This window comes from Platalea leucorodia (assembly GCF_965183815.1).
Source record: "Platalea leucorodia genome assembly, chromosome: 5".
Classification (NCBI taxonomy): Eukaryota; Metazoa; Chordata; class Aves; order Pelecaniformes; family Threskiornithidae; genus Platalea; species Platalea leucorodia.
Window position 1 is genome coordinate 71,499,607 of NC_138827.1, and position 17,970 is coordinate 71,517,576.

General features: G+C 39.8%; 1 protein-coding gene across 1 annotated transcript in view; it reads left to right on the plus strand.

Annotated features, from left to right (window-relative positions):
* Positions 1-17,970, plus strand: part of SPATS2L (spermatogenesis associated serine rich 2 like) — an 88,019-nt gene that overhangs the window by 55,318 nt on the left and 14,731 nt on the right. Inside the window, exons 5-8 of the mRNA XM_082313226.1 lie at positions 1,534-1,583; positions 2,574-2,814; positions 7,952-8,152; positions 8,586-8,721. Of these exons, the coding sequence (XP_082169352.1) occupies positions 1,534-1,583; positions 2,574-2,814; positions 7,952-8,152; positions 8,586-8,721 (628 nt within the window). The remainder of the gene's footprint in view (positions 1-1,533; positions 1,584-2,573; positions 2,815-7,951; positions 8,153-8,585; positions 8,722-17,970) is intronic.

The following is a 17,970-nucleotide window of genomic DNA, read 5'->3' on the forward strand; positions in this document are numbered from 1 at the left end:
CAGCCAACACAAAAAGAGTGTTGGACGATACTGTGAAAACAGTTAACAAAGCTGTCAAGTGAAATCACATATTTTCAGCAGCAGGGAGTAAAATGGGCAGCAAATGTCTGAGTTTATTTCTTCATACTGAAATGTGGTGTCTGTCAAAAGATAGCATACCTTTAGGAGAGGGAATTGTATTTATATGTACATAAGTATGTATGTGTATAACTAAATATAGATATATGTATAGTTATAAACATAATAGAAGTTTTCTTAGCCTTCTGTCTGTGTTGTTCTGTCCTAGGAAACAAAATACAGCTTTGAAGGATTCCATACACATTTTTTCACAATTTAACAAATTAGGCTTAGCACTGCTAGCAAGACACATAATCTTGTAATGTGCATGATAGACTCACCAGATAATCTTGGATCTGGATTATTGTGGTAGAAAAATAATTTTGGTACATTTGAAAACCTCACACGTCATTGGCTGTGAATACAAGTTGATGACTCATGGTGGTCTGAAAACAGCATTACTTCTTAATACTAATATCATCAAGAGTTCACTGAAATGAGTGAGAATGGCTGAGTATGAAACCCATTTTGAAAGGATAATAAATTAATATTTACTAGAATGATGCAGTGATGGTAAAGTGATTCTTAAATTCAAGCAGGGACCTTTAGCCTGGTTGTGATTAAAAGGATTATTGTGGCTGATACTGCCATAGTAGTTTGGATGATGATTCAGGCTGCATGCTTACCATGAGCATCTGTTTTCAGCTTTAGGGTCCAGGAGAACAAAATAATGATGTCAACTAGATGCAGAAGAGTTTTCTTCTAACGTGGCAGCTGGCACTGGTCTGACCAAGGCTCTGCTTGCTTTGTTCCGTAAATTTATCTAACCAACTCATTAGGGCTGGCAGACAGAATTTCAAGTATACAAAATTGTAATAATTTTTCAATATAAATTTTAACCATTTTTTTCTGCCAGGCCTAAGTTTACTGTGTGTAATGAAGAATTTCTGCAGGAGTCCACAGAATTACTGTTTTGGATGCTAATTAAGTCTTCATTTTTATGTTCTTATGTCTTCTGAATATGACAGATAAAACATAGGAAGTATATGATAAAATGCTAAAAGATTTTAAAACTTTTGGAAGCTCTAGAGTCAGGGTGGACTATCTAGTTTAGCCAGTGTTTATACTAGGGTGCTGAGATGCTTCTCTTTTCGGGCAGGAGATTTGAGTGTTGATTTTTCTGGGCCTTATGCTAGTTCTTTAAGTTAGGCACCCACGTAATGACTTTGTGGAATGAAGGCCATAAAAAGCAGTAGTGCCAAGTAGCCCATCTACTGTATGTAGTGTAATCAAATAAAACGGGTAACTAAAAAGAAGAAAGACCGCATTTCTCATTTTGTTCTCCCCACATAAGAGAATTTGCAACAACAAATGGAAATGCTGCCCAGCTAGGAGACTAGAAGCTGTTCTTGAACACACTTGTTCTTTTTCGTAGCTGAACTTTTTGTTGAAGTATTTTATCTTTCCTTTCTCTAGGCAGTGCAACTCAGGTCCTAAAGGAATGGAATATGACAGGGAAAAAGAAGGTAAGAACTTCCTCTTGAGAATCAAAGCATTCAGACCCTTTATCAGCTGTCTGTAGTCGAATGTAGTACTTCTGTTTTGGCCAGTACTTTGTCTGCCTTTGCTAACATAGGTGACTTCATTCTCACCTGTAGTCAGAATACTTGAAAGCAAATGTGTGTATTATTTTTAACCTTGTTTGCCTGTTGCTGTCTCTCTAGCCCAGTGTTCTGACAGAATTTCTGGGACAGCATGTGTGTGTATATGTGTGTGGGAACCAGCCCCTGGATGAGTACAGAACGAATCCCAAAACAGCCCATATGCAGAAACATTTTTAATAAGCAATTGTATCCTTGATAGTCCCAGCCACTTATAGTGCTAGAGGCTTTGCTGCCAGGTGTAAAAATAACTTTTGCACAGGAGTCATACATTAGGACTCGTGCACTAGTGACACTATCAAGTCAGATACTTCAAGTGTATATTTGGGATATGATTTTCATGCTTATGTATCTCCAAGCCGGAGCTGTTCCAGGAGGCTGCCCTGTGGGTCACTGTCATGGAGGCTTCTCTTTATGGCTGGGAGAGCTACAGTAGCAGTGGGCAGGCTATGTCCTCTGTGATCGCTTTCTACCTGATCAGAGTGATGCCTTAAGGGTTTGTCCGTGATACTGTGTGGATGTCCCCTGGATGGTTAGGAACTGCTTATCCTAAGTGAGTGCAAACATTTTGAGCAGCATCTTAGCAGAGGCTCTGTTACCATTTTGCAATGCAGGTGTTTTGTGTGTAAAGAAGGGGCAAACCAGTTTGGGGCTTCAGATTTTATTTGAAACAGATTATATATTCAGCTGAACAGATGCAATGTGTTGTATAGCACAGCATGGCCTGTAAATTACATTACACTGATGTCACTTGTATGGCATTTTAAGAACATGGACAATTTGTTGATTATATTTTGAGTTTATATGAGTTGCACTGAGTGATGTCTCTCTTCTTGAAAATATTTCTTCATTTAGAACAATAGGAGAAAAAGAAGCAAATCTAAACAGCACCAAGGCAATAAAGATCCTAAAACCAAGAATGGTGGACCTGAGAAGGCATCTCAAGAGCCCCAGGGAATATATGACTGCCATCTGAATGGATGCTCTAAGGACAACTCTTGCAGTGGTTCTGCTAATCAGAAACTGGAAGCCGCTCCTCTTGAGAACAAAGGCTCAGGATTTGTAGAGTCAGCACTGGTCTGTCCAGAAATCACAGGTCAGTTCATCTGGCACAAGACACCTTTTTAACTGGCAATAGCCAAGCCTCCATTTACATAAAGATCATGATATTTTTATTGCCATGAAGTAGAATATAAAAAAAGACAGACGTTGGAGAGAGGTGTTTGTGCAAAATAATGCACATAGCTATTGAAGTCATGCAAGCAAATCTATATCTGGGCGCAATTCACCTTGCAATATGTTTCCTTGCAAAATGTCTTTTTTTTTTTTTTTTTCTAGAGACAAAAGGATCAAACTATAATTAGAGGCCCAGCTGATACAGAATATTACAGGTATAAATACAGAAGACTGCAGCGTTAGAAAATAGCTTGAGTGTAAAATGGTGACAGAAGTGATAAAGTCCCTCATCTAGAGCAAAGTCATCTGAGCAGTATGAGCTTGTGGCGTATTACAGATTTTTTTATTGCCTAGTCCAGACTAGTCCATTTTTTCATTTTCTCATCTTTCCTGAATAGGCTAGTCGCAGTAGATCTCCACTGGCTTTCCCTAACAAGGAAGGGAGGGCCTTTGTGTTGAGGGAAGGCAGTCTGATAGCCTCTTAGTACACATGTATTTCTGCTAGGATCTGGATACCAATTCTGAAACTCTGGGGGACGGTAACGCAGAAAGCTCTTCCCCACTGGGTTGTAGTAGATACAGAGTTATGATTATAGCAACATCAATGAAAACAAACCTTCTCCTCTGGGGGATAAGCTCTGTGAAAACTTTTGCCTTTAAGTATCCTTTCATAAAGCTTATATTTAATTACTGTCAGTACTGGTAATGGTTTTCCAGCTCTGCATTTCAAACTTCCGGCAGCCCTAGATTATGGCTGCTGTTAGTATTTTCTTCCTGTGTCTTAAGCAGTATGTAAGACTGCTTTAAAAGAACTTTCCTTGAAATCCCTTGTTTCATGGTTGCAAATACAGCTCTCAAACCTCATTTTAAAGGAATGTGCCAAATGGATAATTGTCCTGAAGTGAATTCTCTGCTGTTTCCAGATGACTTTAGTGGTGCCAACCTCTGGTCAATTAAATGAAAACTCTGCAACCAAACAGACAAACTACTTATCAAGAATTTTTTTTCCTAAGAATTTTGTGTCTTGCAAAGGATCAGAGATTCTCCTCCTGCCCTTGCTAAAGGCTCCCACTAACTTTGGATAGAATATGCCATAAGCCAGAGAATTCTGCATTTCCATAATACTAAAAGCATTCTTGCCACTTATTCTGCAAGTTGTAAACATTTGTAGTATAAATATATGTCAAGCTGCCATGTCAAACTACTTAGAGTTGCTTTTTTTGAAACAATACATGCATGAATAAAGATACATAGACTGAATTGTCCATGCATGGGGAGTGTTTTCTAGGGGGTAACAGACCTGAATGCAAGAAGAGTACCCATGCTCTTAGTGATCCTTTTCTGTGGCATTGGGATTGAGTCCTTTTTTTGCACTTTGACATGATACAGTGTAGAGTTGTACATACTAAGGGCAAAAAGTATCTCAGAATTTTTCTTTGCTTTTACAAGTGACAAATGAGATATTACCATAGCTTTACAATTTTTTATAAACTTTCACATATATCCCCTGTTTCAAAAACGGGGGAGAGAAGAAGAAAATAAAAGAAAAAGGCGGAAAATAAAAGAAAAAGGCGGAAAAGAAAGGAAAGGGAAAGGAAAACCTGAGACTTTAATATTCAAGTTTCCCTTGCATGGTAAAATAAGTTCCTGGCAATTTGTTTAATAAAGAGAAGGAAAGAGTTTCTTCTTCACTTTCAGTTGCACTAGAATCCTTGTCTTTGCAGCCAGTATAATAGCTAATTTCTTAAGGTCAAAAGCCACCTATGTACATACTGTTAAATTTGTGCTGAAGTGCATGGAACTAAATAGAAGAGAAGGGTGATCAGGATTCCTCAGGGGCCAGCAGCTGCACCCTTGTGGTTCCTGAGCAAGGCACATAGACTGTTCTAAAGCAGTTTGAAATGCTGAAGTGAGTCTGAACTGCACCTGTTTCATATTGCTCCCTCTTGTGTTGTATTCTCCTTTGTTTTGTCCTCGTCTGGCTTGTTTGTTTTGGTTCCTTCCCTATCAAATTAATGTTACTGTGGTCATTTCACTGTCACCTTCCGACAGCTCACAGCTTAGAGGGATCATAATCAGGTGTCTGCTGACAGTCCTTTATGCTTTCCTCCCCATGAGGATCATGAGGTTGAAGCTTTGCTTATACCAACTCACAGTCTGTGAGATTAGGTCTTTCAGAGCCATAAAATCCTGGCTGCCTGGAAGGGACTTCAGGGACCAGAAGGGAGGATGCAGTGTAGCTGGTGTTTCTCCATAATGTGTCCCATGCTAGAAAATGATAGGGGAGAACATGTGTCTATTACCTTTAGTGCTGGTCTGCTTATTTCTTGCCACTATTCCATTTTCTTTTTCTGAGAAGTTTTTAGGTGTTGCTTTTTTGTGTGATGGTTTCCCACAGGGACTCAAGACCTGCTAGAGAAAATAAAGCACAGAATTCAAGGTCCTGGAAAGCCAAATTGCCTCATCATAGAGGGCCTTAGGGAGTGTTTCACTTACTTATGAGTCAGTTCAGGGGCTCTCCCTCAATATCTTGAAGGGGAAAAGGCCCCCAATAAACCAGATTACTTCAAAATTATGATCAGAGCAAACCCTCCAAGTCGTCTTCTTAGAGCCCTTGGCAACACGTGATCTGAAGGACTTGCAGCTACCCTTTCTGTGCATGTCCTTGTAAAGAAGGGGCATGAATGCACTGAAAGGATATTTAATGCTGCCTTGCCAAGCTATTACTTTTGCAGGGACTTGTGTAAAACCAAATACAAATCAGATACTGATCTCTCCTACTTCTTAAAATTGTTTTTCATGTAGGGTGATTTTTAGTGAATCCTTCAAACTTCCTGTTTCTATCTCAAGGGAGTTTTTTTTCTTCTTTCAGCCAAATAATCCATTGAGGTTCACTTTATTTAAAAGGTTTTTGAATGGCAAGCTGTTACAAAAAGATAAACTACTCATTTCGAAGATGGCAGCTCAGAAGACTTGAAAGCAAGTTTATTTGGGCTGCTGCCATTACTGGCAGGTCTGGTAATACTTGACAGTTAATACAGCGGAGTTCACACATTAGACTAGTGCTTATGTTCCAGGCAACCACGTACTGAACCCTGCAACAGTTTACTTGTAGCTACTATTACCCAAACCTTTGACTTCTTTTTCAAGTATTTGAGAGAGACTTTGTCCCTAGATTTTGTTATACATGTTTCTTAGCTGGCCCAAGTCTTCAGAGATCTGATGCAGACTTTCTCAATCTATTTTTAATTGTGTTGATTGTTCTCAATCAGATTTGAAAGTTCAGTTGCAGCATACTAAGGTATTGTTTGCTAGGCTATGTTGGTCATCTTGCTGCTGGGTTTCAAAGTAGCTCGTGTGTCATTTTGGAAGAAACAGTGTCACAGTATATTGCAGACAAAATTAAAAAGTTTTTAGAGTATAACCATTGTTCCAGATGTCTGTCTTTAGGCAAAAAGCTGACAGTTTGTCATTTGCCTTGACAAGTATACCAAAGCTTCTAATTAAATGCAGTAAATAAAAATTTTGCACTTTAACAACAAATTTTCAAAATATCTAATCTTGGGGACAGAACCCAATAGCTGATAGACTGCTTGTTTCTAACTCTGTTGGAGTTATTTAGCAAGGCCAGCCTCAACTGACAGTAGAAAGAACATTCTTTATAAATCAAAGCTATCTGCATTAGTATGAGGTGCAGGCAGGGTTGCACAAGGTTAATGGTAGTTATCTCAGAACAGAGTTCCTGGCTATGTGTGAGACTGGTATCTGCACTGAACCTTTGATATGTTCAGAGTGCTGCATACCTGGTGTTTCTTGCTTTCACAGATACACAGGTTTCTTTAGCTTCTTTAATGATTTTCTTACATGCTATTTTATATAAGATACTTTTTCTGTTTACAGACTCACTTTCTAAAGCCCATTAACAAAAGCTGTTTTAGAAATGTGGGCACTAATGTTCCTCCTTGTTCCTCTGGCGTTATGTGGTTGCTATGGAAACATACCAAGATGTACTTTACACCCATTCTAGTGCCCAGCCAGGGCACAAAGAAGTCACTAGCTGATATCCTGGAGCTGTCCAGGTGGTATCTCTCAGGCCCAGCAGTGTTAATCCCACTCCGTGGGCTATAATCCAGCTGTTAATCTGACAAGCCCCTTTTCTCCAGACACCCCACAACATCAGCTGAATAAAGTGATGCATGAAGAGAATCTTCAGAACAAACTTTCAAAAGTGAGTACAAAGATTAGAAAAATGAGTTAACACAACAAATCATTTTCTATGCATGTTCCCTTAAGTAAAATTCACAGTGGCAGTAATAGCTGGCTTTACCTGTCAGTTTTCATAGCCATTCTTTGGCTGCTTGTCCCTCTATCATTATGCTGATACCTTGAATCCCGTTGGAGTCTTGGAAAGAGTAAACTAGGTCATCTTGTGGCAGCCAAACAGGCTCAGGTATTGTTATCTTATCCCTCTGAAGCTGTTGAATCCAGGAGCCTAATCTTTGACATTGTTTCATTTCCTGCTTGGTCCCTCTGAGCAGTTGCTTTTGATAGAAATCTGTAGTCAGGCAAGGTAAGTATTTCAGGTAGGAATGTTTAATCAGTGCTTTTAAAATGCTGATTAAATGACGAACATTTTTTGTGTGTGAGATTATATAGATAGATATATATCAACATTAAAGTCTCGTGCTTTCCATAGCAGACTTCCTCTCTAGTTCTCTTCTCTAATATTTGGGCAGATTACAATTGCTAGTATGCTTTCTATGTTATGAGGTATTTTTTCATATCAGCATGGAGGAGTTGATTTTCTTTTAATGTGTTTTTCTTTTTAGACTGGTGAAACATAGATGTGTTCATATTAGCGTTTAATAACCAAAACCATTTTGTTTCTGTTCTGTCATTGCTTTCCAAGGTTCTGTAGAATGTATGCCAGTGAAAAAAAAAACTCGATTTTTTTTTTTCCAGTGTATAAACATAAAGTCATTCAGGCTCCACAATAAGGCTTCATATCTTTCTTAATCTTATAAATCCCTGTTCTCTACCTTAATGTTTTCTTGCAGACAAAGCACGAGAACACCAGAGAGTATCTGTGGAATTAAACCCAAAGACTATGAATGGAGTAGAACAGCATGAGTCTCTTCAGTCATCAGTTCAACTCCAGTGTAACCTAGGCAGGCCAAAGTCAAAATCTTCCTCAGTTAAATCATCCAGTGCTACAACCCAACGTGAAACAAAGACAGATGATTCAGTCAAAAAAAGAGGTAAATTGGATCCCTGGTTGCTGTGTGCTGAGGTGATCAGACAGCTGAGGCCTCTAGAAAAAAAAAAAAAAACAAACAAATGTGAAGAGATGTGTTTGAAAGTGAGAGCAGAGTCACATTTAGTGTAACAAAAATGACTAGAACAATTTATGGTCTATTTAACATCATATTAAATGAAATTTAAAATAAATAATTTGAATTAATAGTGCTGTTTTAGCATTTATTTGATTTGGGGAATGAATTTGAGCAAACATGTTTAGAAACTGAACAGCACCACAGAAGGACTATGGAAAAGTTGGATTTATAGACTTCAGTAGGGTAACCACTTCATCCTAATCTGGGAAACTAACATGTTGAACTATTCCTGCTCCCCCATTCAGAAAAGCCAAAACCAGCTTTCTGACTTTTGTGTAATTTTTCTTTTCTATTTTAGGGCCAAACATTGAAAAATCAGTAAAAGACTTGCAGCGTTGCACTGTTTCTCTAACCAGATACCGTATGATGATCAAAGAGGAAGTGGATAATTCTGTGAAGAAGATCAAAGCTGCTTTTGCAGAATTACACAGCTGGTAGGTAAATCAGGTTGAAAGATCCATCAGCACCACCTGAGAAAAAAGGGGCTAATTAGGCCACTGTCATTGGTGGGGAGGGGTCACTTACACCCTGTTTGTTTGCAGCATTGGGTTTCAGCAAAAAAATACATGGTGCCATTAAGTAACTCCTCACCAACCAGGAAGTAATATATGCATAAGTGTATGTTTACATACATACATACATAAAGGGGGACAAAACTACAGTTCTTTGAAAAAAATCTCACTGTGGATTTTTTATTTTTCCCTAAGTGATCCATCTTGACCTAATTCTTTTGTATCAAGTTCAGTGGCAGCGTGTCTGAGCAAATGAAAGCTTTTCCAAAAATCCTGTCTGTGGGGTTTTCTGAAGTTTCTCTTACCTTCTTTAAATCTCATCCTTTTATACTACTTCTTTGATGTTATCTTCTTTGGCAGCCAGTCCTTTACTGTCTCTTCATTTTCCCATCATCTTTGCTTCTTATCCCACCATTCTTTTTTTTCCTCTTTCCCTCATAGTTTCTTCTAACTTTCCTATCCATCATTTCCAGTTCTTATCTCTAGTTCATTCTTTTTCTTTATTCTTTTATCTCTTCTTTTTTTTTTCTAATTTTTTTCCATTATAATTTTGGTTAGTCCTGATCCTCAGCATCTGTGTCTATACCCTTTGAAAATTTGTAGCAGAAATAATTGCTGTAGTAGCAAGTTGCGTATTTTGTATATACTTGTCATAGAAAATAGTTTCTGGTTTGAGTTTTACTCCAGCTTTTGTTAAGCACAGATTCCATATAAAACCTGTGTACTATACAGTAAACAGAAAAAATAATTTTAAAACGTACAAGAATTGGTTACAAATCACAGAAGAGTACAACAGCCTTTCACTCTTAATTTGTCCACAGTATTCGTCAGTATTTTTATGAGCATATTTTAGGAAAGTGCTGTAGTATTGGTGGAAGTTTAACTCTGGACTTCAGTGGTGTATTCATTGTCTTCAGTGATGCGTCTAAAGTGACTTCAGTGCCACTGGGGCTCCGCTTCTGTATAGGCAGAAAGTCCAAGCGGTACTGAGCTGATTTTGTGGAAGGTTCTGTTGCACTGCGTGGCCAGCGTACCTTACTGTCTAGCAGGGAGAACTTTGTTTCTCTCTCTGTACTCCAGTGAACATGGGCTGTGATCACCAGTTGTACTAAACTGCGTATTGTTGTCAGGAGTGCTCTGGAGCCAGTATAGTGATGTTTTCTTGTGAACTAAGATGCAGTAATTATATTGTTGGTATAGAAAAAGTAAGTAAAGTTCATCAACCCTTTGTACCTTTTTTTGGTACTTCTGAGGGGTGTTTTTGTACAATTTTAGAAAACTTTTAAAATGTTTATGGTTTCTGCTAAGAAGGCTCTGACCTTTTCTCTGTGTAAACTCATAGTTGGGTCTCATCTGCTGTGTACTTCTTATTCAAATTTTTTTTTTTTGTAACTGTTAAAAATATGTAATGTCACTTACATGTCTAATATTATTTGCAGGTAGTCAGTCAATTCAATCTTTAAATGATAGTCACTCTGGTCATGAAACAGGCTTAGAACTCTATTGTGGTCTAAGAATGCAGGGGGAGGCATTATATTAGAATAATTCAGAACTAAATTCAGAACTAAAATTCTTCATTTCTCATGTATTCATGTTTTAGCTTGAAAAACACTGAAGTGTATTGCCTAAGGCTAAAATGCGTTACTTAATAGGTGACCTTAATAGGGGAAAAGACAAAATGACCCCAAAAGAGTATGTAATTCCAAGTAGACTTAAAATGATGAAAAATAGCCTGGAAAACTTTTGAATAGGCTTCATTTAATTTTACCTCCTACCAGCTTCAGTGCCTACATTACTGGAGTCTGCCAGAAGCTCTAGAATGTAACAGATCTGTGCTCTGAATATTCAGGCCTCGCAAAGCAATTCCATGCACGTAGCATAATGTTGCAAGAAGGACAGTATAATATCAGGACAAGTTTATGGAAATCTCAGTGCAGGCTACATTGCTTTTGGCAGCTCATAAGCCTAATATCTAGGTTTTTCTTCAAATGAATGAAGGGAAAACTTGTTTTAAACAGTAAAATGCATGACTTAACACCTTCTTTGCTAAAATTAAAAACAGTTTTGGGATATTTCATATGACCTTGTGGCTTAAACTCTGGAAAAGACAGGAAGAGCTGTCTTTAGTGCCTTGTTTACAGAAACTTGGTGCCAACTGCTGTAGATTCACTGGATTTGAGCAGAAATCACCAGAACCAGTGATACATACAGCTTCAGACCTCATACAGTCAACACATTGTGTTCCTGGGCTGAACAGTTTAGTTTGTGTTACGGCAGTTTCCTTGCTTCAAAGTTAAACAAAGCATTACTAGTGGTAGCAGGAGGACAAGGTAATTATGCAAGAGGCGGAGTACTCACTTATTTGTCGCCCTCCTCAGGCATGCGAATTTTGCTGTGGCACGGTCAACTTGTTTATTAAGTGAAAATGAAGCAATTCAGCTAAACTGTTGCTCCCAGAATGCTATGGAGTAACTAAAACCAATGATATCTGGTCTCCTTTGTGACAGTGATTTCAAAGCTTTCTGCAAGTTCTCCCAGTTGCTGCTGGAGTGTGGACTGGTCGAGATATACACAGATAAGCATACAACAGCAACTAACTGCTGTCTGTGGTCAGAACTGCAGGGAATACTTGAATTGGCTCAATACCGTAACCTAGATGGGAGCTTAACTGGTTCCTGTTACACACAGCTGTCACCACCTAAGGGTTTTAGTGAAGCTAAATGAAGTCAGATGCTTTAATCTTGCATTGCAGCTGAATGCCGAAACACATAACTTTCTGTTGTCTCTCTTGGGTTTGTTTTTCTTTTTTCTTCCTTTGGCAATAGGATAAAAGACCCTTTTTGTGTCGTTCTTCTTGCATTTGCTATCAAGGTCAGAATCAAAACTGTGTTTCAAGAGTCAGTAATCTTTTGGACTTTCGAATCATCTTTTTTTTTTTTTAATCTTTTCATGATTTTACCAATCACAGAAAGGATGAAGAAATGCAAAGATAACATCATATATCTTCCTCCTACCTCCAGATAGCATATGAAACCATTATTATGGAGAGAAGTAAATAGCACATGTGGCCTAAGATGTCCTGAAAGCTTCAGCAGAAAGATTCACAAGAACTTTTCCTTTTAGCAGCAGAAGCTGTTGAGTGATAGTTGCCAGTGGAAGTCCATGTCTTTGTCTAGCTCAGTATTTCACAGCCTGACCTAACCGATGAAGGGAAGTTACTCCTGAACACGCTCAGTCAGTACTGTGCTGCTATTTAAAAAGTCACCTATCTGGCAAAACAGTACATACCACCCTCCCACAGTCTAAAGAAGGAGTGGTATGGAGCAGGTGTGCTGTGAACGCCTGTAAATGCTTGGGGAAAAAAATGCAGTGCTTGCTTCCGGATTTAACTTTTTAATGAAATGGGGCCAAAACCAATCCTAGAAAGATGTTTATTTAAAAACACTGCAGTGGGCTCACTTTCTTAAAGAGTCTCCCAAGAGTTCCTGCCAACTGGAGTAATTCTCTGCATGCTCAGAACAAGTGATAATGACTTGCTTTTATACAGTGGTTTTCATGCCAGAATACACCAGAGCACTTTACAGGCCATCGGCTGGACCAGGCAGGGCACTTTGTCCCACTGCAAGAAGTCTTTTGCAGTCTCATGTGAATTGTGCTTCTGCTGTGACCTAGCAGTCTCGTCACCCCTGCTCTTGCAGGGCTTTCTATGACATTGCTTTCCCCAAGGCTCTGAGAGCACTGCACGGAGCAAGATGAAGGGCGCTGTTTCTCAGGCTCATATGTGCACCTGAAAGTTATGAGGAAGATCCTTCTAACAGTATGCCCTGAGCCAGTATTTCTCCTCATTGCATCCAGCTTTGGTGTATGGTTGTCACCTTTGTGCGAGTGAGAACATAAGCTGCTCCACTTACTACTTGGATGTAAAACGTGTCAGAGCATAGCCATGTCTCAGCAGTGTAGGGCAAGGAAGAATACCAAATGGGGCTTAAGTTGCAGGGGAAGGTCAGAAAAGCTAGATGAACTCTGTTTTCACTAGAGTGCGCTTGAGACATTTGTTGCCAAGGTTAAAACCTGTATGCTATAATTGTGTTCTCACTTTTCCACCAAGAGACTGAATAATGATCCTTGGGGATAAAAAGAGAGCCCCAGGAAATCTGAATGAAATGTGTAGAGCACAAAAGGAGCCACAGTTCCTCATAACACCTCTTGCCAGAAAAATCATTTTCACATATTGGGCATCCGCACAGTCATATGGAGAACTAAAAGGAAACATCTGCTACTTGCCCATACGGTCTGCTTCCAACCACAAATGGAAAATATTCTGCAGAAAATAGTAAGGGACAGGTTTAATTACACTGCATGCAGAACTGGACCAAAGAAAGATAAGCTTCCTCTACTCTTTGCATCTCAAACACGTTGGTACGTCCAATGCTTTATAAAGAGCATGAAAACCAACACAGTTGGTTTTTTTTTTTTTGAGTGAACAAAAAGCACTTGAAAGCTCCACCATAGGCTGGATAAAAAAACCTACTGACATAATGCTGGAAAAATGGAGTTTGGTGGTACTAACAATTTAAAAATATATTAAAATACATTCAGGGAATAAATAGGAAGCACATACTGTATATTCAGAGAAGATAAAGCAGTTTTTCTGTTTTCTAACTTAAAGTCAAAGCGGAAGAGTGGTTGAATGGGGGAAGAGGACATTTAAAAGAACATAGTTGTGTCTGTACTAACTCAGTGCTGGGTGATGAGCAATGCTGCCAGTGCTCACAGTTGAAGAGCAGTGAGTAAAGACAGTCATCCCCTTTCTGGGACCCCTACTTGGCAAACTGTAAAGATGATGGTTTTCTGTTTCCCGTAGCCCAGAATCAGTGGCACCAGATGAAGAGCTGCCTGTCTCCGTTAGTGATGTGGTAGTTTAGAGCATGGGCAGATGGCCGGAAAGGCCAGGACTGGTATTGCTTTACACTAAACAGAGTTCTTGTGCTGTTTCTCTCTGCGTTCCCAGGCAGTCCTCATTAGCTTTCTGTCTGTGTCTGTCTGCCAGCTGACCTTTGGTAGTCCTTATGCCTCTGAAGTACAGATTTTCAAATCCTCTTGCAGTTTGTTCTGATATTTGTTTGCCCATCAGTCACACAATCCAGTCCATAACCTTGCCAGTGCAGAGAAGGAAAAAACGGTCTCCCAAGCATTTGGGTTTCCTTGGGCCTAGCTGGGTTTTCAGATACCTTCAAAGACCAGTGCTTTTACCAAGGCCCCTGGGTCCTGCCCCTACTGCCTGGGGAGTCTGGGAGGACCTGATCCAACAGCTCTGGCCTCAGGCTGGCTACTTGCCTGCAGAGCTGCAGCACCGGGTGAGGGGCTTGTCCTTGCTCTCTTCTCGCGGCTTCCAGCAGTTTGGGATTACCCTTGCTGTGTAGCAGCGGAGAGAACAGATGGAGCTCATGAAACTGAGGAGGGCAGGGGGTAGGTTTCCATGAGATACATAATGTCCCCCTTCTGGCCCCTTTGTCTTTTACAGATACTTGCTTCATCCTTGTGTTTTTTACTAAGCTTGCGAAGATGCATTACAGAGGTGAAATCCAAAGGTGGATTATACTGTCTCTTAGCCTGTTGTTCATACTTTGTGGCCTTGCATCTTCCCTCTTCCCTCCCAGTCATTCATAGGTGTGTTTGTCATCCTCAGTAAACCACAAGCACATGTGCTTTTTGGGGCCATGCAGGTAGATGGTTACTTTTGTGCGCATCTTTGTGGATGAAAAGTGAATATATCCTTTCTGATCTCATTGTTCTTGGACTAAGGAGAAATCTAATTTATTAAACACATATAGGGAATAATTATCTCAAAAAAACTTCAACAGGTGTTAGACCAAAGAGCCAGACTCTTCTTCTTTCTTTGTGGCCACTTTCCAGGATGCTTTTGTGAAAGTTCCCTCTCCTCTGTAGCAGGAGCCCAACAACAGGGACCACAGTTTTCTGCCTTGCCAGAGTGTCTTTAGGCTAAAATATATTTATTGATTCTGCCTTTCTACTCTGCTCTGGTGAGACCCCACCTGGAGTACTGTGTCGAGCTCTGGGGTCCTTAGTACAAGAAGGACATGGACCTGTTGGAGAGGGTCCAGAGGAGGGCCACAAAAATGATCAGAGGGATGGGACACCTCTCTTATGAGGAAAGGCTGAAAGAGCTGGGGCTGTTCAGCCTGGAGAAGAGAAGGCTGCGGGGGGACCTTATTGCAGCCTTGCAGTACTTAAAGGGGGCTTATAAGAAAGATGGGGACAGACTTTTTAGCAGGGCCAGTAGTGATAGGACAAGGGGTAATGGTTTTAAACTAAAAGAGGGTAGATTTATACTGAACACAAGGAAGAAATTTTTTACAATGAGGGTAGTGAAACACTGGAACAGGTTGCCCAGAGAGGTGGTAGATGCCCCATCCTTGGAATCATTCAAGGCCAGGCTGGATGGGGCTCTGAGCAGCCTGATCGAGTTGAAGATGTCCCTGCCAATTGCAGGGGGGATGGGCTAGGTGACCTTTAAAGGTCCCTTCCAACCCAAAGCATTCTATGATATAAACCCAGTAAGATAGCTCAGTAGTCAGATCAGAACTAAGACTCAAATTGGAAAGAAATACTTTACAAATTTATGTAAAAATGTGCAGGATGCTAGAAGCCATGGTACAACTTGTACTCACAATTGTTAAAACTCTGCCAAATCCTGAGGTAATGCCTTCATTTCTAAAAAAATAAAATTTAGAAGTGTTCTTTCAGGAAAAAGTTTTCCATGTCAGTTTTCAGCTTAAACAACTTTTTATGATCAGGCAATAAACTTCTAATTGTTTGTAAAGAGATCTTAAGAGAAAAATGAAAATAGACCTTTAATTATGATGGCTTTACCAGGCCCTACTGTGCTAGCTGGCTGCTAAAGAGAACAGTATTAGTGAAGGTAGATGAAGAATAACAAAAAATAAACTCGAATAACTAAAAGCCTTCGGGCATTTTTACTTTTAGCAGGTGGTACACTGCAGAGGGAAGGATTTCAGTGAAATTGATTTATTCTGTCTCTTGTTTATCTGCTTATTGTCAGACTGTATTTGTGGTCAGAATGAAAATTCGTGTAATCCGGTTTGCTGTGTAAACATTGTGCATATGCTAATACAGTGATCAAATAACAACCTTTGAGCACCATGAACATTTAAATACTATTGAGCTAATACTGGAAGAATATAATTTACTGAAACATTGCAAAATATGTAAAGTAACAACAACTTTTCCTCCAGGTTTATTAAGATAAAGAAAACTTAAAGTATCATTTCTCCAATTACAAAATAGCATGGCTATTCAGTAATCCTATAAAGCTTGTAATCACCCATTACAGGTGACTGGGTTTTATATTTATATTCTCATCAAGTCTTTCTAGTTCCTTGTGCTGAAAGCTTGACAGGGACAGTTCTGGTTTTTGGATTAGAGGTGGGGGATTCTCTTGTGAAATACACAATTGGATTAGAGGATCTTAGTTGTCTTTTCACCCTGCCTGTGGGTCAAATATATTCATGCTAGAAGGGAAATGTGTACATGAAATAAGGCATAATGCTTAAAGACCAATGCTGAGCTTATCAGGACTCTCATGAATTTGCATGTAATATCAGCTCAGATATAGCAGAGACAGTGGCAGTACTAATGTCCCTCAAACTTGCTTGAGTTTGTCAGCAGACTGTTAACCAGCGCAACTTTAAGGAGCTACTGTGGTTCCAAAGCCTGCTGACAGAGCAAAGTCACTGGAGAATGGTGTGTTGTATTCTTTGAAGCCTAAGCTGTCAAACTCCAGCAGTGTCCTGCAACTAACTCCTTGATGAAAAAAGGACTCGAATTGTACTGCAGCGTTCCAGTGTCTCGTGCTGAACCAGACCCCAGAGGGTGCCCATGAAAAAGTAGCTCTTCCCCCCTCCCAGATGAAGAGCCCTGCTGCAGTCATTCAGAATGCCACAACTGACTGTGTCTTCCTCAGTCTCCAAAACAACATTCATTCTCAAACTGTGCACAAAGCTGGTTTAGGGGAGAGTTGAAGCTTATTAAACACCTGAAGGAGAAAATTGGCATTTTGAGGGGTTTAACAGGGTTTTGAAAGGACTCATTTGAATTACACTCTTAACAGTAACCTCTGTGCCATGCAGCTGTGGCTTACCTTTGTGAGTTGTGTCAGCATGTTTGCCTCCGTGTCAGCTTGGTCTTTTTATTTCCCCGTCTCTTCAGCCACAATAGGTTTATGATAATGCCTAGAAGAGGCAGAAGGAAAGAGAAGATTCTGGTCATCTGGAACCCTTCTGATTCTCATCAGTAAAGCATAAATCCGCTAGCCTGGCAATCTGAAGCAGCTTTTCTGAAGAGGCACTAATAACTTTTAATCATTTTAGTGGGATTTTGAGGTATTGCAGCTGACTGAAAATATCTTTTCTTTTTCACTGTGCAAGCACTAAATTTCATGCAGTAAACTAGAGGAAGATTAATTTGTTTCCACTAATGTCAGAACAAATTCAGAATTTGTTCTGAGTATGAAACTGAAATGAGGCAGCTGTCAGCATAATTTACCCCTATCACTGCTGTGCCGGCAACTCATTGCAGTTTGGCATTTGCGGCTCTCTTCCCATTGTATATTAGTGTGAATTCTGCCAGCCTGCATAAGTCCAAGGCACGAGTACTGTCCATTTGACCAGGAATAGGACACTTATGCTCTTGGCTTCAGAATCGCTTTGGCAAAATGAATCCTAGAGAGCTGCTATCTCTCCTGCTGCATCTCTCCTGCTACCTCTCGTATCTCTACAGCACGAGCACTGCGTGTGTCCTGGCTCCATTTGCATGTCCTCTATGTTAAGCCTCTGCCTTGCTGTGTTCCTTCAACAAAATTGTCTCCTTCCTGAACCCCACCTCAAAATTTTGTCTGAATATTAAAATCAAACAGTGCTGAATCCCGTGCTCCAAACTACAGATATTCACCTGCAGTGAACAATGATACGATGCTGATAGTTAGAGTTTGGTATCCAGGCCCTGATCCTGATAAAGTGAGGGGTAAGAGAAGAACAGAATCTGTCCTTTCAGAAGAGAGGTGTTGAAAAGGGAGAGAGAGAAAAGAAAGAGGTAGTAGTGTTACTCTGTTTTGGCTCCAGCATCAGTCAT